General features: G+C 41.2%; 2 protein-coding genes across 3 annotated transcripts; one reads left to right on the top strand and one right to left on the bottom strand.

Annotated features, from left to right (window-relative positions):
- Positions 1-724: 724 nt before the first annotated feature.
- hic2 (hypermethylated in cancer 2) lies at positions 725-4,939 on the bottom strand. Of its 2 annotated transcripts, XM_065965565.1 has the most exons (3): positions 4,767-4,939; positions 2,225-2,467; positions 725-2,129 (listed from the first exon to the last, which is right to left on the bottom strand). In XM_065965565.1, exons 2-3 carry the CDS (start codon positions 2,441-2,443, stop codon positions 825-827), a joined length of 1,524 nt encoding a protein of 507 aa, XP_065821637.1. In that variant the 5' UTR covers positions 2,444-2,467; positions 4,767-4,939; the 3' UTR covers positions 725-824. The 2 variants fall into 2 exon arrangements, with proteins under 2 accessions (XP_065821637.1, XP_020508612.2); XM_020652956.3 differs by lacking the exon at positions 4,767-4,939 and having other exon boundaries at positions 2,225-2,578.
- A 1,956-nt stretch (positions 4,940-6,895) lies between these two features.
- Positions 6,896-27,147, top strand: marveld2a (MARVEL domain containing 2a). The gene is made up of 18 exons (XM_065965846.1): positions 6,896-6,955; positions 8,584-8,673; positions 9,632-10,594; positions 10,911-11,131; positions 12,048-12,083; positions 12,207-12,373; positions 12,600-12,771; positions 13,672-13,722; positions 13,939-14,056; positions 16,531-16,572; positions 17,231-17,306; positions 19,934-20,585; positions 20,674-20,841; positions 23,841-23,971; positions 25,028-25,210; positions 25,918-26,089; positions 26,220-26,261; positions 26,412-27,147. Exons 3-18 carry the CDS (start codon positions 9,649-9,651, stop codon positions 26,508-26,510), a joined length of 3,276 nt encoding a protein of 1,091 aa, XP_065821918.1. The 5' UTR covers positions 6,896-6,955; positions 8,584-8,673; positions 9,632-9,648; the 3' UTR covers positions 26,511-27,147.
- The last annotated feature ends 60 nt before the right edge of the window (positions 27,148-27,207 follow it).

The raw sequence follows: 27,207 nt of genomic DNA, 5'->3' as shown, positions 1-27,207 counted from the left end.
GCTGATCCTTGGGAATTTTTTGAATCTTTAAATTAAGTGAATGACGGAGCCACTCCACTTTTTTAAATGAAATGTGAAAAGCTTTACAGACTTTTTTTTTTTCTGTCGTCTCAGTTTGTGAACTCGTCCGTGTCGGTGTGAAGTGAAACCAACAAAGAGGGCAGAGTTTGATGTGACTCCAGCCTCTTTACCGCTGACCTCTGACCTCTGTGACATTTCATAGCAAGCCCTAAAAAAAAACACTTCACACATTCTGTTATTACATATTTGATGGCTGAAGTCTTATCATTGCTGGTTGAGATAATCAGGAGGAAATAGGACAGAGGGAAGCAAAGAAAAGAAGAAATGTCCGAGGCTAAAAATGTTGAACATTTTCAACAGATGCTAAAAAAATCTCTTTCCTTAAAGTTTTCTCCACTAAGAAAGACACCCATCAAGGAGGGAGAATTTATGCCAGAAACACAAAGGAGAAGGCGGCGGTGGGAGCGAAACGCGTCCACAAAGGGACTGACCAAACCCCCCACATGTCTCCTTTTTGTTTTCATTGAGCTGCAGAGAAACGGGGCCCCAGAGGCCGAATTCACAACACAAACTAAACACTAAAAGAAGCTCCGAACTGAAGAAACTCCTCAATTTAAAGAGGCTAAAGAGCGTTTTACCACGCAGTTATTTGATTAAACTACAGCCCATTAATCTGTGAGCTGCTGTTAGTAAAATCCTGCAGATAATGAACTTTTTCATTTGCAGTTTATCATTTTATTCACAACTTAAATATATTTCTACTTAAATTATTTTGCAGTCAAACTCGCTGGAAGGTCTTACAACTAAAAATGTTCAGTTTTGTGATTTGCAATCAGGTGCATCTTTAGGTGGCCAATGACGCTGCGTTGGTGTGTGAACTTCACCCCGCACAGCTGACACTGGTACGGCTTCTCCCTCGAGTGGATCCTCATGTGCTCCATCTTGCGGTACTGCCGCGTGAAGCGCATGCCGCACTCGTCGCAGGCGAAGGGTTTGAGGCCGAGGTGGCTGCGCATGTGCCGCGTCATGGTTCCCCGCTGGGTGAACAGCTTCCCGCAGATGTCGCAGGAGAACGGCCGGCTCGACCTGTGGCTCCTCTCGTGCTGATTCAGCAACGAGGCGTCCATGTAGATCTTACCGCAGACTGAGCAGTCGAAGCGAGGCGCTGTCACATCAGGTTTTGGCTCTTCTTTAGCAGGTCTTGATGGAGGATTCTCTTCGGCGTCAAGGAATCTTCTCTCCTCTGCATCCTCGGTTTTGTGCGAGTCCACATGAGCAATCAGCTGCTCCGAGCTCGGAAAGCCTTTCCCACAAGGGATGCACAAATAAGGGCTGTCGTGTGCAGAAGATTGAAACCTCTGCGGCTGCTCGTGGTAAACATAGCTGGCGTGTTTGTTTCCCTTCAGCTCCTCGTCTTCACTTCCACTTTCTTCTCTTTTCTGCAGCTCTTTCTCCAGGCCCAAATCTTCCTCTCTGACCCTCTCCAGGTCCTCCTGCTCCGAAGAATCTGCTCCAATCTGCTCTCCACGTTCCACTTCCTGTCCTTTTGTTCCCACGCTTCCTCCCAAACAATCGTCCCCGCCGTATCGGGGTCTCTTTTGTGCCGCCGTTTGCGAATCTATCGCTGAGTACCACTGCTCTAATGTTGGGTTACGGGAAGCCGAGGTGGAGTTCAGAGGTAAATCATCAGAAGAAGATGAAGAAGAAGTGCTGGAGCGAGGGGAGCTTTGCTGCAGGCTGCTGTATGTGCTACCAGCCCGATCCTTTATGGTCGCCTTTAGTCCTGTTTCAACCCTGCAAGCTGCAGTGGAAGTAAAAACCTCCTCCTCCGACAGATCTGTCCTTGGCAGCCCATTTTTAGGACTCTTTCTGCCCTCCAAGGACCCAGAGTTGAAGCTCCTGCTGACTTGAGGATGTTGCTTGGTGCTGAGGGAAGAGGTGGTTGACGGGTGCCAATTGCTCGACGCATGGGTTTTAAGTTTCAAGCGACAGAGAGCTGCTAACTCTGACAGCTGCAGGTAGGAAGCAGCTCTGAGGAGGTCAGACACACCTTGGTTACCAAAATGATTGGAGGGAGGCAGCTGACCTGTGTACATGAAGTCCAGTACCTGCAGAAGTGGAAGACATAAATCCCACAGAAGTCAATGCATATTCTTAGCTAAATAGAAATCCAAAGAATCGTTTGTTTTGTTGGGTTACTCACCTGGTCAAACACTGAGGGCTTCACCATCTCTGTGTTCAGGGTGATGAGGTTCTCATGCAGCACTAAGTATTTGAAGTAGCTGCTGCAGGCCGCCAGGACGTTCTTGTGAGCCCTGAAGAGAGCGTTCTCCACCACGATGATCACGTCGCACAGATATCCTTTAGATCGCTGCTGGTTCAGCTGCAGTAAAAGCTGTGTGGTGTAGTTTGGCCGCTCCATCCCTGAAAGACTTTTGTGGAACACCTGGGAGACATTTAAGACAAACCAAGTTTTTTTTTTATAACTGAAAACAGACATTCACAATGAATTGTTTTGGTTTTTCCTCACATGCACAAAACTCCTGAAAACTTCTTGTAATTTTCTGGGTGAGACACAGACAGCTAAATATTTCACCTGAACTTTTCCTGCTGGCCCTAAAGCAAAAAAAGGTCGATGAGACAACGCAGAATTCAAAATCTTTCTGCCAAAATAAACAATTACCCGTCACTCAATCACTTCCAGGTCACTTCCTGAATTTGGTACATTCCCTTTCTGTCAAGATTCTGTCATTTGTAAAGTTTCTTGGGGACTAGTAAAAGTGTTCTACCACTTGAAAATGTGTCTAGTGTTTTGGTTTTGTAATTTTGTTTTATAAAATTGTAAAACTGTTTTTCAAAATGTAAATTTGTCTCAAAGTGAGTCACACTTTGTAATTTTACTTTGCACTTCCCAGCCACCGTAGTTCAGTTATTTATTGTGAAGCACTTTGGGACATCTGTTCTTGAAAGGTGCTCCATAAATAAATTTTACTTACTTACTTTCTTAATCATATCAGTTGGATTCATCCCACAGAAACCACAAATGAAAGAACCACAATTTTCCACCTTGTATAGATATTTCACTGTGAAGCTGAAACATTTGACCTGATGATAAGTCAGGGCGTTCTCACAGTCAGCTGGATGATGAATGTCTTTTATACATTTCAACTCTATTTATTGGATAGTCGTTGAGGTCTGCACCAGAACGGTGGACTGATGGTTTGCCATCCCATCCACCCAGGCACATTGTAAAGCTCAGAATAGTTTTAACGGTCCACTATCGGTGAAGAGAAAGGTGGTAAAAATAGACAAGAAGACCCCACCCTGAACACTTCTATCTGCAGTGGCACAGTCACAGAAGATGTCCACACACACTATTGTGTTTGACAACTACTCAGACATCCAACAATTATCTTGTATCGCACCTGATCACACGAGAAATACTTAAAAAAAATTTTAATAGTCTCTTTAATAATGGATTGGTTTCTTTTTCTTACTTAAATAAAACCACTAATTGTTGGTGTCACAATAGGGATGGTGCTCTGTGGATGATCTGTCTGCCCACAGATACTATTATCACAGATCGTAATCCCAAGGGAGCTGGCTAAACACTGGTACAAAGTTACAAAACTTCTGCTGATAAGTACTTGGCCAACATCTGTTTTGCCAAACGTAGATACACACTACTCGTATCTCAACAACTGCTGAAAAAAAAAAGGATTAATGTTCTTTTGCGGCAGTCTAAGAAGTGCAGACTTTACTGGCTTTAAGCCCATAAATCCCAGTTTGAGTCTGAGAGCTCTAGATTAGTTATAACGTCAATGGACTCTCCAAACGTGGAATAATTATTTGGAGAGCTCAAGTCCATTTGTTGCCTGATGTTTTTAACCTGTTTCTCTCTTTTTCTTTATTCCTTTTGTTATTTGGCTTCTCGAAGTTTCTGCTTGTTGTTCTCCTTGTTTTTAATTGAGGATAAATCTGACATTTTAAATGTTTTATTCCTCAGCAAATAAAGAGATTTAAACTACTTGTTAAGTAGGCTACCTATTATAATAATATTATAAAAAAAACATTTCAAGTGCTGCTTTGTAAAAAAAAATAAGTATTTTGTGACGTTATTTGAGAATTTTTTGTCTCTTGGTTTGTTTGTTTGAAAATGTTTGCATAATTTCAAAACGTAAATATGTTGAATAAATTCTGTGAACTTACTACTAAGACTGGCATAACGGTGAAACCCTTAAATTGAAGTTGAGTTAAATATTGATTACAGGGTTTTACACATACATACCAGTGCATATGAACACTAACAGAAAAGAGTCTGAGACTGATCATGGACCATTACGTGCAAATATTGTAAGTAAAAAAGAAGAAGAAGAAACAAAGGAAGATGGGAAAACAACCAAAAGTTTCTGGGTTAGATCCATCAATCATCTCTGGATAAAAACAAACTCCCACAACGCTGCCAGAAAATAAACTGTAAAATGAATTATTTCAGTCCTTTATGGAAATGTAAACATTGAGCTGAACATCAGCAGTGAAGCTTCACTTTAACGTCCATGCATGAGGACTAATAATCTATCATTCCTATTTTTCTACTTTAATATTTTCCGTACATTTCCTGGCTGTCTTTCCCTGTGTGGTATTAATTCTGTACTTAAGTAGATGATCTGGATATGTCCTCCTCGTTACACTGCACTCATCAGACTTTAGTAAAGTATTGTTTCAAAGTCTTATAATGAACCTACCAGGTGTCCACAGGTGTTGATGACGCTCCCTTCACACAGATCTGCAGCCCCGGAGAGCTCAGATTTGAAAAGCAAAATTAAGCTTATTTAAAAAATATTTTCACCTTCCGTCAGACTTCAGTCAGACTCCAGCATCTGGCAGCATCTGCTTCATGCAGCGGCTGCGTGGAGAGTGACCGCAGCGTGCAGGCAGAGAGGAGAAGAGATGCAGCAGAGATGGTGACTGATAAAACGTCTCCTTGTGGGGCGCAGTGGTTAGTGTGCGCGCCCCATGTATGGAAAGCTATAGTCTCCCAAGTCGGCGGCAAAGGTTCAAATCCGGCCTGTGGCTCCTTTCCTGCATGTCATTCCCCACTCTCTCTCTCTCCCTGATTTCCGACTCTATCCACTGTCCTATCTCTCCTATAAAGGCACAAAAAGCACAAAAATAAAAATAAAACGTCTCCTTGTGATAAAACTACAGCAGACGATGCACGTGTACACCGTCCTCCTGCAAGACCATCCAATACATACTGAATGTGTCACCTGCTAAACTCAAATCCTGACCATGACATATACTGTCACTGGATGTGGATCATGAATCATGCAAGTCTAACACTTATGTCACATGACTGGTAGTTTAGTATGTAACTGCATACTACCGGTCTGGTTAAAGACAGTATAGGAGGTGATACGTTAGGATGTGGCTTTTGACTCAACCTAACCTTTTTATACCCTGTGTAAAGGATTTGAAACATGTTGGTAAAACTAAGATTTTAAAAACATCATTCATTTACAATCCAGCCAACTACATTTGTTTGATTCAGTCTGCAAAGGCTTCTTAAAGAATCAAAACAAATGTGTTTCATTGGTGATGAAAACTTTAAATTCTTCATTTTTTTTACGGCTTTAAATTACAAATAAAACTCATTTATGGAGCTGTCTTATTTTTCAATATTTGTTGCTTTTGTTGCTTTTCTGTCACTTTAAATGTGGGTATCTGTTACCTTGAAGTACACATGGAAGATGAGATGGCGGAGATTCCTCCACCTGAGCAGCAGCCTGAATTAAAGAACAGAAGAGGTGTTAGGCAGTCAGACTCTGACTCTGCAGGCTCATAGATTTGATGGCCTCGGGCTATGTCGTGTACATTCCTGTTGCAATTTAACAAGCAGGAGGTCACAATAGGTAATCTGGATAACACTATTAAAATGTCTGGATGACTATAGTACTGAGGCACTATAACAAAATCTGTTTAAAAACTTTACTTCTCTTTAAAGGTCACATATTGTGCAAAATACACTTTACCATTTGTCCCTAGTCTGTCTACAAACCCCCCTCTATGAGAAAGTCCATCCTCTCCGTCTTCTGCCTGCTCCACTTTTCAGAAAATGTGTGCTCAAACACGCCGTTTGGAGATTTTCCCTTCATGACATCACAAAGGGCAGTAGCCCCTCCCCCAGGTGGGTGACTGAGTCTGCCTTCTCATCGTAAACAATAGAACATGGAGCGAGAAAGCACCGAGTACACCCAAAGCCCTTCCAGGGAGGGGGCGTGGTCAGACACAGCTCATTTACATATTTAAAGGTACAGACACAGAAACAGCCTGTTCTGAGCAGGGCTGAAATAGAGGGGTTTATAGACATGATCAAATACAGGATCAGAGTGGATTTAGAACAAGAAACTTCACAGACATGTTAAGAGGAGCTCTGAGACTTATTTACACTGGTTGAAGAGGAGGAGGATATGTGACCTTTAAAGCTCAAATTTAAAGCAATGTTTGTCGAACATTTGTGAGTTTATTTTCTTTTTTTGTTTGTTTTGTTGTTCTACTTTTGTGGGACCTCATTGGCTCTGCAGAAAAGTGTATGAATCTTTATTTTCATAAAGACACGGCTCATCCCTCATGGGATTATTCAGACACAAACAAAACATTTCCTATAGCGCCATCACATTGACTCAAAATAAAACAAAGATAAAGTGACTCTGATATTACAAAATAAACACCTCACACAAGAGGGGCCAGAGTAAGAGACTGTAAAATTATAAATGAGTCACAGTATCTGTGTTTAGTTATCTCTCAGGTGTGCTACTTCCTAACAGGTACATTTCCCCCTTCTGCCTGGGTGACGTCACTGGGATGGGCAGGTCACGTGGCCGTGGTTTAACGTTACTGAAATGAGAGACGAAGAAGAAGAGGAGCGAACAAGGTAAGGCAGCGGTGTGCAAACTCTGTTTACATCCATTATAAACTTAAATATTTCAACATGTGTGCACGCAGGCGTCGATAATGAGTCGTTTTTAACAGAAATGTGAACTTTTAATGTCGAAAAGTCAGACGTAAACACAAGTTGAGTTGGCGTAAACGTGCACTTGGAGGAAAGTTTACCTCGCGGTTTCAGGTTAAAATGGTCATTAAGCAGTAATACATATCGACTTTTTGTGAACACACAGATTGTTACAGGGTTTTAAATGAACTTTAAACGCTTTAATGAGTTAACACGGAGTCACTTTTGAGTGTTTAAATTGACTCTTTCTCTTGACCGAGCCCGCTGGCTGTGTGCCAGATCTGCGTCTGTTGTAACGTTATTAGGTTAGGCCTCCTTCACTGCACACTTCATGTTGTTCAGATTAAAGCAGAGCTGAAACAAACGTTTATTAATATATATTTAATTATCTGACTCCACTTCAATTTAAATAACACAAATAATCAACAGCAGCAAAAAGTGAAAGTAGATCCGTTACATCTGGAAAGAACCGCGACTTAAATGTGAAAATAGTCCTTTAATAAAATAATATAATAATAATATAATATAATATAATATTATAATATAATATAATATAATGTAATAATATAATATAATGATATAATATAATAATATAATATAATATAATATAATATAATAATATAATATAATGATATAATATAATTATAATATAATATAATAAAATATAAAGTTGACTTATAAAGCACATTTCATTACAGGTAAGCTCTTGGGGGGTAAAAACACAAGAAGGAATCATTTAAATAATTATTTCAACAATCATGAATAAGATACAGAAATCAAATAAATGACACTGAGCATTAGACATCTAAAAGAAACACAAACTGCACATACATACATGACACAAGTGATGACATTAACACACACACACACACACACACACACACACACACACAGTGACTATTCCTATTTCTGGTACAATGTCAAAAAGGGCAAAATAAGAAACAAACAAAACAAACTGAGCAGAAAGAAGGGTATTGAACGTGCACGGTTTTAGACCAATAGTTGCATATTTTTTATTAAATAGTCCCTGCTTTATATTGAGTATCATGCATTGGCCTGATATCAGATTCATTTTCTTTTGGTTTAAATGCTGTTTTAATTAGAATTTAGAAATCTAAAGAACAGCTGTCAATGTATTTTCTTTTATTTTTATGATATCAGATTCATGCGAGTCATGAATCACATTTTGGAGGCACACAAAAATACAACAGTGTTCTTTCAAAAAAAGAGGAAGAAGAATAAAGGTAAACATGGAACAATAAACGTCACATGATTTAAATAAAGAAAATAGCTTCACAGATGTTTTGGCAAAAGGAAGAAAATGAGCAAACACATCATCTGGCGAGAAACTTAAATGTCAACAAACTGATTTTTCTGCTTTTCCCGGTTTAACTAACCATAAACTGATTATATTTAAGGTTGTGATCTTCTGGGTCGGTCAAATTAGAATATGAACATGTCGCTTTGGGCTCTTTTTACATTGTGATTTAGTTTATTCTCATTCTCTGCAGGCCAACCGCTCCTCTTTAAACGTTTGTTTGTGTTCACAGGTGATTCGTCGGCTCACTGTGTGTTCATACCAGGTTTGCATTCTGACCCGCAAGCCAATGTAAGTCGTGTTGAGTGACTGCGTGTGAAAGGTATTCAAGCACCGTTCTTTATTTTTATTTTACCTCTAAAGATCGAAGAGACGGGCTTTAAAGGGCTGATTTGTGTCAAGAATGTATTTTTGTGCTGTCTGCAACAACTTTCTTGAAAATAAACCATCAGCCAGGAAAGAAGAAGAAGAAGAAGAGGGGGGAGGGGGAGGGGGAGTTTTGCCCTTTTTTTTGTTTGGTTGCAGCACAAAAATGCATTCTTGACTCGGCTTGCATGGAGGATCACATCTTCACTCATGAGGGCTTTTTCTGTGGGGAGCTCAGGTACTGTCGGGGGTTTGCTTTTTTTTTCTTCAGGGTCTCGCTGTTTGGTTGTGGAGCATGCACCATCTATTTTGGATTATCTCTTCACTACGGCTTATTCCTGTTTATATTTCCTCTTTCTTTCCATACTGTGTAGTTCTTTGAGGTTGTTAAAATGTTGATGCTTTGATACTTTTTGATACCACATGTTTTAAAACAAAACCATCTGTATTATTTTAATGTTGAAGCTTTTAAAAAAAAAAAAAAAAAAACTAAAGATATTCAGTCATGCTTTTACCCAAAGATGTCTTGAATATAAAAAGCGCGGTCTAATTTGCACATATAGTTGGTGACGTTTCATTATTGAAATATTGCCAACGTTCAATTTTTGCAATTGAGACAGCGGGCAGGAGTTTGCCTGCATATTTTTGCATAATTAAAATCAAGAAATATCCAAATCTTGGGTGCCTAGGACTTCTATTTTGGTTGCTGTGGTTTCAAAAAAGGTATCAACATTGTCTGATTTTTGCTAGAATCATATTAAAGTTTAAATTCTGGTATTGTGGCGGCCAAACTCAGTTCTGTTAACGATGTACAACGATGACACGATGGAAGCTTCAATGATGAAGCAAGATTTACTTTGGTATTTAATTAATGCATGCTTGTTTATGTTTTTTGCATGCTTGTGTTTTCTCAGGGACCATCACCATCCTCATGTCCTATGGAGGAGGCTTTAACGGACGCACTGAGCGTGTCCGCCAGGCGCCACACTATGACCAGGTCCCTCAGGGCTCCTTACGCCGAGCAGACTCCTACGACCTAGAGCCTCTGAGCGAGCAGAGAGCGGCTCCCCTCGCGCTCAGCGCTGACCCCCTGCCTCCCCCGCCTCTGCCCGACCAGCCTCCTGTGGGCCTGGAGTTCGACCTCAGCGGCAGAGAGTTCGATGCGGAGGCCGACCCTGACCCCGCCCTCGACATTAAACCCGTGCACCGCTTCATCCCGGACTCCTGGAAGGACTTCTTTAGAGGGAGTAACCGCAGCAGCAACAAGCCCTGGCCCATGTCGGACTCCTCGTGCAACAACAACAACAGTACCAGCGACGGGGTCCGCTGCTCTCCCCCGCACTCCCCCTCGGTTCCTGGGTCGTTCCGGGATCCATATGGAGGCTCAGGCGGCAGCTACAACTCAGGCAAAGAGCTTCTGGAGCTACGGGAGTCCGTATCCGGACGCACTCATCACACCGGTCTGACCTACAGCGAGCGGGTGGAGGAGTACCATCTGCGCTACGCCTACATGAAGTCGTGGGCGGGGCTGCTGAGGATTCTGGGCTGCGTGGAGCTCCTGCTGGGAGCCGCCGTGTTCGCCTGCGTCTGCGCCTACATCCACAAAGACAACGAGTGGTTCAACATGTTCGGGTACTCGTCTCCCGGAGGGGCGTACGGAGGAGGGCTTTACGGTTCAGGAACAGGAGGGTCGTACTACTCGGGCCCGAAGACCCCGTTTGTGTTGGTGGTGGCGGGGCTGGCCTGGCTGGTGACCGTGATCGTGTTGGTGCTCGGGATGACCATGTACTACCGCACCATCCTGCTCGACTCCAACTGGTGGCCGCTGACGGAGTTTATCATCAACCTGGCGCTGGCTGTGCTCTACATGGCAGCAGGTAGGAAACACAGCTGTGAGCCAAAATGTTGCAGACTTCACATCATGTTTCAGTTCTGCAGCTGCTGCCGAAGCAATGCAAACCTTTTTTTTTTTTTTGTACTTTTTAGTCATTTAAGCTCCATCATATCTTGAAATAGGGCAAAGGTTAACAGATAGTAGCAAACCCCTTTAAGGTATTGTTACTTTGAGAGCTACTTGTTTGGCTTTATACCACCAGAGAAGAGTGAGAAAATGCACATTTTCAAACTAGAACGTCCCCCTTTGTCGCTTATTAAGTTTCTTATTGAGGTTTTTTGTTTTTGTTGGTTTACCAGGCATTGTTTACGTCCGTGACACAACCCGTGGAGGGCTCTGCTCCTACCCGGTCTTCAACAACGGCATCAACGGGGCGTTCTGCAGAACAGAGGCCGGCCAGACCGCAGCCATCATCTTCCTGTTTGTCACACTGGTCGTGTATCTGATCGGAGCCGCCGTGTGTCTGAAGCTGTGGAGGCATGAAGCTAATCGCAGATACCGGGAGAAGTACGGCCCGGAGGTGAGATCTGGTTCAGGTGTCTGTTTGTTTTGTTTTATGGGCTGGGTTTTGAATTTCCTCAACACCATTCTGAGCTTCTTCTTCTTCTTCTTCTGCTTAAAGGATCATCAACACTATGTATCCCTTTGATCACTGATAAACAGGCTGGTGTTACAAACATGTCTGCACACTCAGACTTCAGTGCAACAACAAACCACATGATTTGCACACACAGGCTTACAGCTGTAGAAGAGTGAGGGGGCGGAGTCTGTGTTTCCTACCTGTGAGCTGTGAACATAAATGTAGTAGCTTGTTAGCCTGGCGTCAAGACTGAAAAAGAGCACTGTAGGCTGGCAGTGTCACATGTTTAAAACAGCGACGGTAAATGTCGGGCTGATAACGCAGCTGAACTCTGCCATCATTTAAATGATACATTGACTGAGACTGTGTGTATGTTAGAGCTGAATATGTCAAACGTTTTGCATTTAAAAAATTTGAATATATTTGTGTTTGTATCATAAACTTTGACTTAATATATCCTCCATTTTTTTACATTGCTCAGGTCCGTCCTACATCTCCTTTCCAGCATGTCATCCCCCACTCTCTCTCCTGATTTTCTCTATCCAATGTTTTGTCTTTAATTAAGACAAAAAGCCTGAAATTCTTAAAAAGACTAAAAGTATGGACAACTTGTTATTGACTCCAAGAAACCTCTGCCCATACCGCCTTTTTGACAGGATGACCAAATGAGATATAACATGTTGACCTGAGCACCTTAACACAGATGGTAACTGTCAGGGCCAGGGTGTGTTTTGAGTCTTCATGCTAAGCCAAGCTCGCTGCCTCTTGTGTGAATAAAAACCTTTTCCTGCACTACTAAATCCTTATTATTGGCTTCATGTTCACGGGATGACATGTGCATGTTTTGTTTCCCCAGATGGATCCCTCTGAGAGGAGAGCTGCACGATCATTGGTGAGCATCCTCCCATGTTGTTCAATCAATCATAATACAGACTTATTTATTTCATTGCACTTCACGTTGTTGCTCAATCTGTAAAATGATTTCTACACATTTGATTTTCTTGTTGTGTCCCAGCAGATGATTCCAGTTTCAGGTCCTGCACTCAGAGCTCCTGAGCAGGTCCAGGGCTCCTCAGTGGTTCCAATCCAGGCTGCTCCCAGAGCAGTCCCACCAAAAGTTCTGCAGGGAGCGATACCATCGGGACACATCCCAAAACCTGTGATACTGCCCGACTACATCAGGTATGTACTGCTTTAGATATACAACTTACTAAACTAGATGATGTTGATCACAATGTATCTGTAAATGTTTTTACTTCAGCAAAATCCATAGTAATTAACAAATCTTTAATGGCCTTTTGACCAGCAGAACTATTCTGTTCACTCAAAGAAAACTAGATCATATTCACATTTAAGCAGCTGGTAACTGTGTGTTTAAGACATTTTATTCTCTCCCTCCACCCCGCAGTAAGTATCCGTCGATCCGGTCTGTAGAGGAGCGGGATCAGTACCGAGCCGTGTTCAACGACCAGTACGCAGAGTACAAGGAGATCCACGCAGACGTGCAGGTGACGCTCAAGAAGTTTGACGAGATGGACGCCATGATGCGCAGTCTGCCGCAGAACCCCACCAGCCAGATGGTGAGTATTAGCACGCATTTACTCTTCTTTAAAAACAAAAACAACAACTGAGCTGATAGATGTTCTAACAAAGCTTATTTTAAGGTTTATTTTGTGCCTTTATTATTTAAAGATTGAAAGTGGGTAGTGTCAGAAATCGATGGGAGAGAGAGAGTAAGGAACCCGGAGGACTACAGCCTCTACACATGGGGCGTGGGCACCAACCACCAGGCCTCATATCTTTTCATTTTATAACACCTGTGGCATATTTATGCAGCAGAATTATGTTTCCACATAATAAATCAATAACATTTTTACTATATTTTTTGCAGACTTCTTCTATTTGTAAGCAATGACTCAATGACCTCGGGGGTTTGTTTTTTAAAACCTGATGCAGTGCCCGTCTGTGCTGGTCAGGTGGAGTTGCAAAAGAAAAATGACAACCTGAATCATCAGCTCCATGTCACATGTGAAGACAACATATTAACCATAAACATAGCAAGAGATGCAGGTCAATAAAGACGTGCTTCAGACAGTTTGTTGGAGATTAACTGGCAAAGAAGAAATTAGTTTAAATCATCTTTAAAGCCGTTTAAAGTTTGTTTTACCTCCACCACTCTCCCGTTTTGTCCTGATGGTGTTGGTACCCATGAGTTATGGCCCCCATCAGTCACAAGTGTAAACATGAATGTAAGAAACTGATTGCATGCCTGGAATAACACACAAAGTCTTTCTGTTGTTATTTCCCACATGTTGTCACTTCCTCTGTTTGTGCTTCTTGTTCCTGCTGAACTTCCCCTCCACCCTCAGATTCCTTCGCTGCTCCATTAGAAAGTGGATTTTACTTACAGCATCATTGCACCTCAATGTTCCTCATATGCGTCTGATGAACATGTCCATGTCATTTCTATTTCTTTGCAGGAGGTTGATCGCATTAACAGAATCCTTCAGGAATACCAGAGGAAGAAGAATGTGAGTCTGTTGTCTCGTTGAAAAAATAAAACACCTCCATACTGATTTATATTTTACTGATTTATATCAGTGCATGTTCATATGATTCTGTTTGTGCATGTGTTTGTGTATCAGCCTATGTGTGTGTGGCATGTCTCAATAACAGAGTGTGAACCTGAATTTCCCCTCATGAGATTAATAAAGTGTATCTTCTTCTTTCTGCTTTTTCTGCACCAGGACCCGACTTTCCTGGAGAAGAAGGAGCGCTGCGAGTACCTAAAGAACAAACTGTCGCACATCAAACAGAAGATCCAAGAGTACGATAAAGTCATGGAGTGGGAAGACGGATACAGCTGAGCTTCAAAACCTCTGTAGGAGTCAGAACGCTGGAAAAACCACAGACCACAAATAACAGAACTCACGTAGACGGCTGACGACTTGTGGTGGTGAAAATGACATTTTAACTGGAGAGGGAAACTCGTGCAGGACCACAAGAGCATGACTGGGATTGTTTTTTAAACCGCTCTTTCTCTTGAATCTGTCTGAGAGCAAACGTCTGTCAGCACTTTTTGTTTGTCTGCTTCTGCTTAACAAACACTAAATTGTGGAATTTTTTTAATACGCATTTTAGGAAATGCACTCGTTCCCTTTTTTTGGTGCAGTTATGAAAAAAAATCAATACCGCTCACTCAAATGTCTGAGGGATGAAGCACCTAGTTGCAAGTTAGCTTAGCTTAGCACATCTTCTAAACGGGGGGGAAAATGGCCAACTTCAAGACCTAAAGTCCGCCTATGAGCACCTGTAAGTTTACAACCATCATTATTGTTCGCACTTCTGCAGTGTTTTTTAAATCACTTAAACTTTTCACTATTACACACAAATATTTCAGCACATTTGCAATTTAAACACTATCAGCCAGCGAGGGATAACAGCGCCGTGTTTGTGTGCATGTCTGAGTGTGTGTGTGTGTGTGTGTGTGTGTGTGTGTGTGTGTGTGGAGCTCCGGCTGTTTCTTTACACGCCCTAACACAATGTGAAGTCACAGACTGAGACGCAAATATCACACCGTGTCAGAATCAATATGAAAATACTAAGGTGTAATGACAGTGGAGTTTCATTACCGCCCCTGTGCAATCACAACATGCAAAATGCAGACTCCATTTTTTTCTGCTGTGTTTCAAGCTTGTGTTACTTTCAGTTTTTTTTTTTTTTTTTTTGCACCTTGATGCTGATCCAAACAAAGAACTCTGCGGACTTCACCTTCACCCCTTCAGGTCAAACATAAAAAGAGTGTCCATACGTCTAGAAATGCACATACATGTTTGGCTCTTATTTGATTTGTATTTTGATTTTTAGGTTTAAACCTTTTAAGTTAGTTGCGTTGTTATGAGCAATCCACAACCATCAGCTGTTTTCACACTTACACTTACAAAAAAAAATCACCTCGCTTAACAGTGTGCACAAACATTAAAAATAAGCTGCAGAGACCAAAAACTGTTTTTTCCAGCAGGCTGTAAATATGTTTATTTCTGGCATTTTAATATGGGACCTAACTGGGATTCCTTCACTTTTGGAGGCAGCCTCTAGTGGACACTCGAGGAACTGCATTGTGCGTTGCACTTCTATATTGTACTCATTTTTCAGCACGGAGAGGTTGACGCTCCACCAATGCTTACAAACTCCCGTCTGTAGCTTTCAGAGTGGTACTGATTTTTTTCATCTTAAACGAACATGTGCATTTCCCAGAATGTGTCACTTTTGCTTTTATTTTAAACGGTCCATAAATATGTAAATAACTCAAAGAATATGCTGTATATGTGTGATACTGTGACTCTCTGATTGTAGCTCCTGCTTTATTTCACTAATGACACTGGTATCCGATGTGAATGTTTGACAGAAATCACTGGGAGATTTTAATTCAGAGGAGACGCTTCGGGGATAACTTCTGAAAATGTTTACCTCCGCTTAAACTCCAAAAGAGACTTCACTTTCTGTCAGGCTTGTCTGCATGAATTTCAAAACAAAAAAACACTACGTACCTAAAGAATCTAGCTCTTTTCTTCAACTGCTGTGATAACTGTCTCGACTGTTTTAATTGCACCTTCTCTTTTTTATGCATGTCTTTATAGTAGAATTTAAGTGTATGTTATGTGTGTGTGCTGTAACTTTTTGTCCGACAATTTCATAGATTAAAGATTTTCTACTTTACAGACACTTACATTTCCTAAGTGCCCAAATATATTCTTTATATTTCTTTTTTTTCCAAACACGTTGGACCTCGAGATTGAATTGAAAATTACATTTAAAGTTGAATTTTCCCTGTAACTTTATCAAGTGTAAATGTAAATATTCTGCTGTAAATGTCCATTTTCTTTCATAATTTAAGTGATCTTTTGGTGTTTTTTTTGTCTTCTAAATACAGTTTTACTTCTGCATTAAATTGTCTTTACTTGTATTTATTCAGAAGCAGACAGTTTCTCTTTCTGAGAAAAAAGGAAGAAGAAAAAACACTTTGCCACTGACTCCGCAACCAAAATTTCATATATTTATCAACCAATCAGATTTGTTCAAAAGGAAAATCAGACTTTGTGCTTTGTGCATCCAGTAAACTTTACTCTACCTAAATTTAAAAAAAAAATTCTGAAGCATTTCGACCCGTTTCCACAGAGAGAATGAGGACTTCCGGTGTTGAGAGGCTTTCGTAACGGGACACCGCCTGACACCTGTACGGGGAGGGGGGCGGAGCTACACCGACCGAGAGCAGGAGCCCGTCTAGGCGTGGCTGCGGATTTTCTTTACGAGCAGCAGTTTCAGTTGAAACATTTCAGGTGCAGCGGAGAAGGAGAGGCAGGGAGGCAACAAAGAGACAGGTGAGTGTTAAGACTTCACTCTGGTTTGGTTTAATATGTGGTTTTAAATCTCTTATAACTCCTCACCTGTAGATACAACAGGCACAGGTGTGTTATTGGATGCGCATTGTTTATTTCCTTGACGTCTTCTTTGTTGCTGTGCTGCAGAGACAACGGGAAAAAGTGCGAAATAATGACGAATTAAAGTGCTCAAAGTTGCTGAATTTGTTGGCTGTAACATAATTTTGTTTTATGTAGTTTTATATTTCATGATCAGGCGAAAATGAAGTGAAGATTTTTTTCGGTTACACCTGTCCAGTCTGTGTGTCGTTGTGTTAATGGCTAACATTTCAGGAGAGTTGTTGTTTGATTTCAGAATAAAGTGTTTTATTAATTTGTTGATTACACCTAAGAGAAACAGAACTCTACTTATTTAATAAATCTTTTTTTTTTTTTTTTAAGGCACAAATGCTCAAAAGTTTTAATTCCCAGATCCTTAACATTTGTGTTCCTGTTTTCTGTTTCATGTCATTGTTAAGATAACATCTTAAAGTTTCTGAATGGATTGTTTTTGACTGCTGACAGAAAACAGTCTTCTGTTGCAGCTCTATTGTAATGAATGTAAAGTTTTGAGGTTAGGTTGAAGTATGTCCTAACACTAGGAGTCTTTCTTTCACAGACAAGCGCCCAGTGGATCCAGCAGAAATGTCCTCCAGGCCAAATGGGAGTCCGCCTCCCTATGAGTCAGATGGATAGTGAGTATCTCTTTGATGAGTTGACAGTAAACCTCCCCTGTTAGGTTGTTTAGATATCCACACAGCTCAAGCTAATGACCGACTTTGATAGGGCGGCAAAAAGAGGCCACACTAGTTTTTAAATTGTTTAACATGTCGTGTACTTGAATTGAATACCAGTGAATTAGAAAGACTACATTTGGCATGATATTTAGATAAATGTTTGTGGTTTGAAATCCCAAACCTGAAATTTTCTGGGGCACATTTTAAACATGTTTTAACGACAGCTTATTCTCCAGTTTGAGCCACTTTGTCAAAACAGTTTCAACCCATGGCCGCTTAAGGGTTCCCTGAAACAGACGCAAAAGGGCGAGTAAAAAGACGAACTGAAGGGGAACTGTGGGAGAAATATCTTGCAAAAATATGAGAATTGCTAGTTCACAAAAGAAATACGAACACGACGTGATATGAGCACCAGCAGATGTCGCCCTTGAGCACCAGCATGAAACCAAAACAACTTGCGGTGCATTGTTGTGTTAGCATGCTAATGCTAGCGATCTTTATTATGCTGGTATCTTCACACTGCATGTAAATTTACCTGAAATGAGCGTGATCTAGAAACACAGTTAAGCAGTGAGTACAGTATGTTATTCTTCTTTTCTCTAGTCCCTCAATTAAACAACTTTTATACACGAGGGGAGGAGTCAGCCGGCCGTCCTGGCGATGTAAACAAAGTGAAGATAGGACTCTGAAAACTCTGAAAACATCACAGACAGTGGGACTCGGGTGTTACACCCATTGTAGACAGTCATGACTCACAGAGTTATTTTCAGAGGATATACTTGATTTATATTATATTTAAGTGTGAAAAATCTCATATAAGGACTTTAAGTTTAGTTTGACATAAGATGCCAAAAAAGTGTTTAAAAACAGATTCCAAACAAATGCCCAAAACGAACTCCGAAAATGTGTCAGTGAAAGTTTACCTTAAAACAGACTCCAAATTGATGTCAGCCTACGAGAACCTTGAAGCAACTGCAGAAACCTTAAAATAGACCCTTAACAGGTACCCAAATCCAGATTTTACAGGTTACCTTAGAACAGACACGGAATTATACCGTACCTTTACAGAAAGATTGTGCAACATCTGACACATAAATACAGCAGAAATCAAGTTTATCCTGTGTTAATATCTCTGAGTCATGACTGTCTACAATGAGGGAGAAGCTCGAGTCCCTGCTGGCTGTGTTGTTGTCAGAGCCGTGTTTACATCATGTTAACGTGGACGGGACGGGCTTTTTTAAAAAGCTGTTTTAAGAGGACTAGAGAGAAGAAGAACATACTCACTGTTTTTTTGATGTCAAGTAAGGGATTTTAGATCGTGGTCAGTCTGTGTCAATTTGAATGCAATGTGAAGCTACGAGCTAGCTAAGGAGCGCTAAAATTAGCCTGCTAACAATGCAAGCCAGTCGCTTGTGCTAAACTCTTCTGTGCGAGCTTGAGTGAAGGGGGTTTGGAGGTGTGTCGCTGGAGGAGAGCGGAGGCTTCAGTATGACGGAGGCGTGGCCAAACAGCAGTTTGTTTTGGTTTCATGCTGGTGCTCATGGGCGACATCTACTGGATCAAAAAGTCACATATTCTTCCTTTAAATGGACTTAAAATAGATTATATAATTTACCTTAAAAAAGACACTTAGGACAACAAAATTCTGTATTTAAATACAGGTGGCAAAAGGATATCATGAAACAGACTCCATTCGGCACCTTAAAACAGACTATAAAAGGATTGTTGAAGCCAAATAGTTGATTTCGTGATTTATTGGATAGTTTGCATTTGTTTATCAATTTTGAGTTGTTTATTGATTATTGATTATTTAAATGAATTATTAATTAATGCCGAGTGGAGGAAAGGACGGTGCGTAATACAAACTCTGCCCCACAATTGAACGAGCTAGAGCGGCTGCTAACGAATATCAGCTGTGCCCAGTCGGGGAACGGGGTTCCCAGGTATGCAGTCACACTGTTTTTAGACCGCAGCAAAGAAGCCACAAAATCTACACAAAAGAATCTATCGCCAGGTAACGCACCGGCCTCTGTCTCCTCCATCCCGGTAAGAAAAGAATGCTAAAATTGTCTGTTAAGAAGAGGAATAAACAAAGGAGAACTTGTGGTTAATTGGGCGCGTCTAGCGGCGCATATCCTGGAAACCTAAAGAAAAGTATTGCACTTTTAAGGATGTCTTAGAAAAGAGGCTAATCGTAAGCAGTGACCACCTTCAAACAGATGCTAAAGGGTGAATCAAAACAGATCTGTTGTGTGTCTTTAGAATGAACACTAAATATAACAAATGGCAGAATGGTTACTAAAAACAGAAGCCATGAAACAGACGCTAAAATACCTGAAAATAACAACAACAGGCCATAAACTGGTGGCTGATCGAGTATCTAAGCAGAGACACTAAATTTGGTTTACCCTGAAACAGATGCTAAAGGCTTCTTTAATATTTGGGGTACATAACAACTAACTCTATGGGTTCATTAAAGTACATTTAAATTCAAATTGTATCTTTTAATATTTGCTTAACCTGTCATTCATGTATACGATTCATGAAGTTACATTGTGTTTCTTCTGTCTTTTCTTACCCTACAGTAACCCCCCTGTCCAGCCGGCCTATTCTTACTACCCCGATGACGAGTTCCAGCATTTCTACCGCTGGACGTCTCCGCCCGGCATCCTCAAAATCATGGCCATCATCGTCATCGTGATGTCCTTGGCCATATTCGCTTGTGTCGCCTCCACGCTGGCTTGGGACTCCGCCGGAGCTATGGGTGGTTTTGGCGGGGGAACTTACGGAGGAGGAGCTTATGGAGGAGGAGGCTACAGCGGCGGCGGATATAACTCCTTTGGCGGCGGAGGGTACAGTGCTGGAAACAATTACGGCTACGGTGGACTCGGCGGGAACTACAATGACCCTCGAGCAGGCAAAGGGTTCATCATCGCCATGGCAGCCTTATCCTTCATCGCAGGCTTGGCCATCTTCATCATCATCGTGTCCCATTCGAGTCTATCGGAGAGCCGGAGGTTCTACCTGGCCGTGATAATCATCTGTGCCATCTTAGCTCTGCTAATGCTAATAGCCTCCATAGTATACTTGGTGGCGGTGAACCCAATGGCTCAGTCTTCTGGATCTGCCTATGGGAGCCAGATTGCCGGTCTGTGCGCCCAGTTCCAACGCCCCCAACCATCAGGAGTGTTTCAGAACCAGTATCTTTACCACTACTGCGTCGTGGAGCCGCAAGAGGTGAACACACACTTACTGTATATGCTTTGTGTTAATATCTTCAAATAAAGAAAAGCTCCCTTTCTAACTGTTTCCTCTCTCATTCCAGGCCATCGCTGTGGTGTTGGGCTTCCTTGTCGCCGTCGCTCTGATCATCATGCTCGTCTTCGCCCTGAAGACTCGCAAGAAGCTCCAAAACTACGGCAAGAGCAACATTTTGTGGAAGAGAGTGAAGGTTATTGACGAGATGGAGCCGCCCCAAGACGTGGAGGCCTGGGTGAGCGTTAGCTGAAACCACTTTTTTATTTATTGATGAGTTTGTTGCCGAAACTGTGTTCAAATTTGCCCCCTTTTTCCACTTTGTATACTGAACATATAAACATGTTTCAAGCAGAAATCGTCAAATTTGCCTTAAAGCTCCTCCGATCTAATTTTACTGCTTGTTACTGTTGAGTCCATTTGAGGGACAAACCAGAAATTTTAAGGTTATCTTAGATTTAAAAACTGGGATTGGCTTTTTTGACATTTTACAAACTCATTTGTTTTCTTGGGCAATGATTCTGGAACTTATTTCTTTGGTCAATTAATCAACCTCTCAGTGTGTACAATGGTGGCAGCTATCCCAACAGATTGTGTCACAATTTCCTTAATCTCAAATTGACCAAAGATTTTTTTATTTTTTTTTTAAGTTTACAACAATCAAAACAAAATGGCAAAATCCTTGGATATTCATTTTGATGACTTTTATTCTGAAGAGAGGAAGTGAAATTGGATTCTTTATTATATCATAATATTATTTTAATATGTCGCTAATTTTTAGTGTTGGAAAATGAAGTAAAGTTGTCACACTATTGAAGCAGAGACATTTGACATCTTTCATCCATGACTGAATTGAATGGTTGTAGAGCGGCAACAATAGATATTTTATAGATGATTAGAAATCACTCTGCTACTTGTTTTATGATTGAAATAAGAGGATTTGATGCTTTTTCTTTGCAATACTTTTACAATATATTAAACTGAACATTAGCGGGTTAGAAACTTTTGGTTGGATAACACAAAAGTGATTTAGAAAATGGAATTCATTTCTGCAGCCCTGAATGGCTTGTGTGATTAAAATTAATTCTTTCTAATGTAAACAGAATCATGGATTACTACGGAAGCCCTTAGCGGACATCTACACATTTTATTAACTCCATTTTCCCATAATGGCGAGTTTTCCAATTTAATTGTTACTTCTGATGTCAGTATCTCGAGATTAGAAGCTTGTTTACCCATAATAATGAGATCATTTTCTGCCAATATAGAAATCAAAATGTTATTCTGGTCACTGTGATTGGCCCAGATCATGACCCACCATGCTGCCATTTAACACACTGATGAGGTCAATCAAGCCCATTCGTCTCAGACTGCCGTTTCAAGCCGAGATATTTACTCCCCCCGTGATGTTTAGGGCTACAAAAGATAAGAAACAGTCAGACTTTGAAAGCTCATTTCAGGGGAAGTGTCTGTGAAGGAACTCTAAAAAAGCAGCAGTGCAGATGCGGTGTGACTATCAGCTGAAGTGGTTGAACCAGTTAGGTGGCTGTCACCTGTTTATGAGCGGGGGAGGGGAGGTGTGGAGAAATGGTTTCAAGGTGTGGCCTGACCACAGATGACAGTTTCAATCCTACACTGACATGTCGCGCAGCAGCTACGACTCAAAGTGGACTTTTCACTGTCAAACGTTTGAACTCTTGTGTTTACGTTTCCCCCCGTGAATCATCCTTTTCTGAAGCTATTTTCAGAAGTGTTTCGTAACGACTCTCACACTTGATCCCCCCCCTTCAGCGGTGGCGATGAGTGTGTGAGTCATTTTTGATAATAGTTGGAAGTCATGATGACAGTCGGCGCTCGCTCAGAGTCGAGTTCACTGCGGAGGGATGAAGAGGAAGAACAGGTCGGGCTGGTGCTCTCAAGTCCACTGCATAGTTTTTAGACACAAAACACCAAAAGAGAAACTCGACACTGGGCGCGTTTTATTTCCCCGGCAGCGTATCTGAAAGTGCTGAGTGGTGCGGCTGCAGCGACCTGCAGCACACGCATGATGTTTTCAACCTGTGTGTAGCTCAATTATGAGCAGAGGACAAGTCTTTGCAGGCTTTTCATACCAGAGCTGATAGAGATCCAATGTGTTTGTTTGGAGGGAGACACCCATTTCAAGTTTCCTGTAGAAAGAGTTGATTAGTCCTTACAGTAGGTTGTTTGCTAAAGCCTGATTTGGACGTAACTGTGTTTTGTTTCAGGTTGTTAACTGACTTGTGAGAAAACAAATATTAGAACTGATGCAACCAGAACTGTGTTCATATTTAGATTTCTGTATTTGAAACTATAATGTATGTTGGTTTGTGTGTTATATTGTGATGTATGTGTTTCATGTTTCTTCAGATAGATAGATAGATAGATAGATAGACAGATAGATAGATTTAATTTGACAACATGGACATCACATTCACTTTGGACGAGCCAGATGCATTGTTTGCATGCATTGACTCTTACAGAGAAGTATTGCAGTATTCTTCCATGCAAAAGTTTCCGAGGGAGACATCCATTAAACGGTCACTGCAGAAAGAACTGATTCGTTTTTTTAAAGGAAGATTGATCGGTAAAGTTTGATTAGGATGCAGCTGGAGAATCATGTTTGACTTGTTAGACAACAAACATAGTATAATATATCATTTCTCTTCAGCTGTCCTATCACATGACTTGTGAAACTGTACGACTACGGGCTGCAAATTACAATTATTTACGTAGAAGAATATGAAAAGTTTAGTTTAATGCAATCAGAAAAATTGCAAAGAAACTACCTGAAATAATTTCCCAGACTTAAAAATGTTCAAATATCTTTTTGGTCGGGCCAGCATGCTTAAACCTAAAATAGTCTAGTTAATTATCATCCATGACAGGAAAACATCAGATCCTGTCGTTCTAACTTGATATATTTGCATGTTATAACAACATAAATAAACTTGATAGAAACCTACCAACGCTATGGCGTCATACTTAGCTTATCTTTATGTCTATTCATGAGGTCGTAGAAGTTTGTATCCTTCAAAGTAAAACCTGCAACAATAAAGTAACATAAAAACATCTTCTTCTGTGATTGAAGAGGTGATGTCATTTCTAAAATGATTGTTGGTCACTGTGTTGCCTGAGCATCATAATCTGATCTAACATCATGGGATGTTTTTGTGTTGCATGTTGCTCATGTGCATGTTTTTTTATATTCCCCTAAAGGTGAACAATGTCTCAGTTGGCCCTGAAGTGCTCCCCATGTCCGATTACCCCGACAAGCTGAGGAGCTCCAGAGACCGGCTGGACGATGAGAGCACAAACTACGACAAACCGCCGTACAGCTACACGCCACCGTGAGTACACGAGACCGATATGAGATTATAAAGAGAGAGAGAGAGAGAGAGAGAGACGTGTGATGTGTTCATGAACTGTGGGACGAAGCAGACGGAGAGAGACGTGTGATGTGTTCATGAACTGTGGGACGAAGCAGACGGAGAGAGACGTGTGATGTGTTCATGAACTGTGGGACGAAGCAGACGGAGAGAGACGTGTGTTGTGGACCCCAAAATGTCTTGGTCTTGTCTCGGTCTTGTCCCGCCCTAGTCTTGGTCTTGACCCTAACCCGGTCTCAACCCCCAAATATCTTAGTCTTGTCTCGGCCTCGGCCTGCCCTGGTCTTGGTCTTGTCTCGGCCTCGGCCTGCCCTGGTCTTGGTCTTGTCTGGCACCAGAGTGACCTGTTGATTAATTTGACTTTAATTAAAATTGATTGTTCCTCTTGTGAACTAAAATCCTCTGATGCACATCTTGTGTTACTTCCCTTCACTAGAAAATGTCCTCTAGTTTAAAGATCTGGTAGTTTATCGAGTATTTGAAGAATCATTGTGCACAGAACATGATGTACAGAACCTGTGTGCTGTATGGATTTGTAGCGCGGCTACAGACGGGTCTCTGCTGCTGCGTGCTCAAACTTGTTCCTCGTTCAAAAATGTGGAGCAGGTTGTTGTGTTTGCTTTTCTTCTTGTAAAGTGCAGAGTCAGAAGAGATCCTACACAGATACCTGGAGGCTTTCTGCCTTATGTGTTTACAGTTTCTACATGCAACAGTGAAACTGAGTCAAATACTTGAGTCCTGATAAGAGAACAAGACGTGCATGAATGGAGACAAGAAGTCATTGTTCGCCTTCTGACTCATCAAAGTAGAATTGATGGATCGTAAACCAGAACAGCTGAGTTATCTTCCTCCTACGTCAGATGCAATCACACAAGCCAGAGTTTACTGGATTAACAGACATTCATGAACCTGCACGTTTTAAAGTTTATAACTCATTATAGATGAGGGATAAGGCTCTGTGATGCGTTTCTTTTCATGTTATTCAGAATGAATCTAACAGTACACCTCCTCTCACAGACCTGCAGTAGAAGAGGTGCTGCCTCTGCAGAACGCTCCGTACAGCTCTATCTCTGAGGTACCGAGCTCGAAGGGGAGGCCCAAAAAGAGACGAGCAGGTCGACCGCGCCGCGCTGACGGACAGGACTACGACACGGACTACAACTCGTCAGGAGACGAGCTGGACGACGATGACTTCAACAGGTAAAAATGAAAAGTTATTATTTTGTGGATGTCTTTTTCCAGGTTGTTTTGACGTATTCTTGGATATTTATCATCTGTGCTGTCACATGAGAATTGCATTTTAATTGTAGCCGATCAATTAGAGGATAATTTAAATGATTTCATGTGATGATCACACCACAGTTTAGTGTAAATACTGATTGATTCCTGAAGGTTTTAGACACAAACTAAGTGAACCCCGGTCTATCTTAGTGATTTCAGCCTTTGAAGAATTTAAAAATAAGCTAGGAGAATTAAGACAAATGTCCACTTTTCCCACAAAATTCATGAAACTTCTAAACTTTATTTAAACCATGTTCAAATGCTCTCCATCCAGTGTCAGAATTTTTGCTCTTTTATATAAAATTATAATTATTTTTCTCTGAAATGTTCAGGTAGAAAGTCACGGTTGGAATTAGTGAAAATTGAAATGTGGCCTTTTAAGAATAATCTGATCAGATAGCTTAGCGGTAACGCCGCCCCCTCCATGTACAGAGGTTATACTGTAATACTCATCAAAGCAGCCGTGGGTTTGAATCCGACCTCTGACCTTTGTAGATGTCATCCCCCCCCTCTCTCTCCTCCAAACATTTCCTGTCTCTCTTCAGCTGTCCTATCCAATAAAGGCAAAAATATAACTTGAGATGATTTTCTCTGAAAGAAACATTTGTTGTTTTCTTCTTCTTCAGCGAGTTTCCTCCGATAGCGAACGAGCAGGTGCGCAACGACTACAAGCGCGAGTTTGACCGCGACCATCTGGAGTACAAAGACCTGCAGGCCGAGCTGGACGCCATCAACAAGGGCCTGTCTGACGTGGACCGAGAGCTGGACGATCTGCAGGAGGGAAGCCCACAGTACCTGGTGAGAGGAAAACACTTCTTCACTCTTATATTTTCTGAATATTTCATAAACGTATTACCTTATGGACTAACGCTCCCCTTAAATCCTGTGAACTGCGTCTCTGATTAACTGTTGATGCCGTCTTTATCAGGATGCTCTGGACGAGTACAACAGGATAAAGAACCGGAAGAAGGTATGTGGGATTGTTGTTGATCTACAGTGAGAACAAATCAAACATTTAGCTCCTGCTGTCACAACACAATCAGAATAAATCCTGGTGCTTTATTTACAAGCTGTCCATTGTGTAACTTGTCCTCACTACGTTTTATTTTTTTTGGTTCAGTCTCCAGATTATCAGATGAAGAAGCGCAGGTGTAAGTATCTGAAGGCCAAACTGAATCACATCAAGAACGTGGTCAGCAACTTCGACCGCAGAGCCTGAACATCAGGACGCCTGTCCAAAGACAGAAGGGACTAAAACGTGCTCCGTCGTCGTCACCGCTTGGGGAGGATTTGTCTTTACGACCGCGAGCAGACTGCAGATGAAGCTTCAGGGATGTACAGAGAAGTGTCCGCAGTCTGCCTGAGCTGTTAGCTTCAGGAAACATTGTTTGCTTATACTTTGAATGCTCCGCAAACAAATACTGTGTTTTTGTGTTACCGCTGTTTGTATTATGAGCATCTCCTGCCGTAGACACAATTAGATGTATTTATTTAACCTACATCCACGGTTAGATTTCTAAATTAAAGGATGCATAAGCGAGACATTATCTCAGCCGTTTCTAAAATCTCTTGATTGAGTGACTCCATATGAAATGATTGTTTTTTAATTCAGTCTTTTAATTCACTTTTTTTATCAACAATTTTGTAAATGTGCGAGAAACTGTGATTTTACTTAACTTTTTTAGCAGTTTGTGGAAGTACATTTGTGTGTTTTGACTGTCATGGTATGATTTATGTATATAAAGTTGAACAAACAGACACTTCTTAATGACTATGCATGTTTAATGCAAAGTGATGTACTTTTCAAATTATTTTTGTTTGTATTTTTATCATAATAAATTCATTTATTAAACATTTCTCTTGCTGATCTTTACACAGTGAGTTTGTGGTGGATGAAGCCTTTTTACAAACACGTG

This window comes from Labrus bergylta, chromosome 17 (genome assembly GCF_963930695.1).
Source record: "Labrus bergylta chromosome 17, fLabBer1.1, whole genome shotgun sequence".
NCBI lineage: Eukaryota > Metazoa > Chordata > Actinopteri > Labriformes > Labridae > Labrus > Labrus bergylta.
Note: the sequence above shows the minus strand (reverse complement) of the source record. Positions and strands in the feature narration are given on the sequence as shown.

What these genes read in the sequence shown, in the direction of transcription:
- marveld2a (XM_065965846.1), top strand. Translation starts at nt 9,649, where the DNA reads ATGTCCTATGGAGGAGGCTTTAACGGACGCACTGAGCGTGTCCGCCAG. An exon ending in AGAACCCCACCAGCCAGATG is followed by an intron (nt 12,772 to 13,671) that starts GTGAGTATTAGC and finishes ATTTCTTTGCAG; the next exon opens with GAGGTTGATCGCATTAACAG. An exon ending in GGATAAAGAACCGGAAGAAG is followed by an intron (nt 26,262 to 26,411) that starts GTATGTGGGATT and finishes TTTTTGGTTCAG; the next exon opens with TCTCCAGATTATCAGATGAA.
- hic2 (XM_020652956.3), bottom strand. Translation starts at nt 2,521, where the DNA reads ATGTCTGTTTTCAGTTATAAAAAAAAAACTTGGTTTGTCTTAAATGTC. An exon ending in AGCCCTCAGTGTTTGACCAG is followed by an intron (nt 2,130 to 2,224) that starts GTGAGTAACCCA and finishes CCACTTCTGCAG; the next exon opens with GTACTGGACTTCATGTACAC.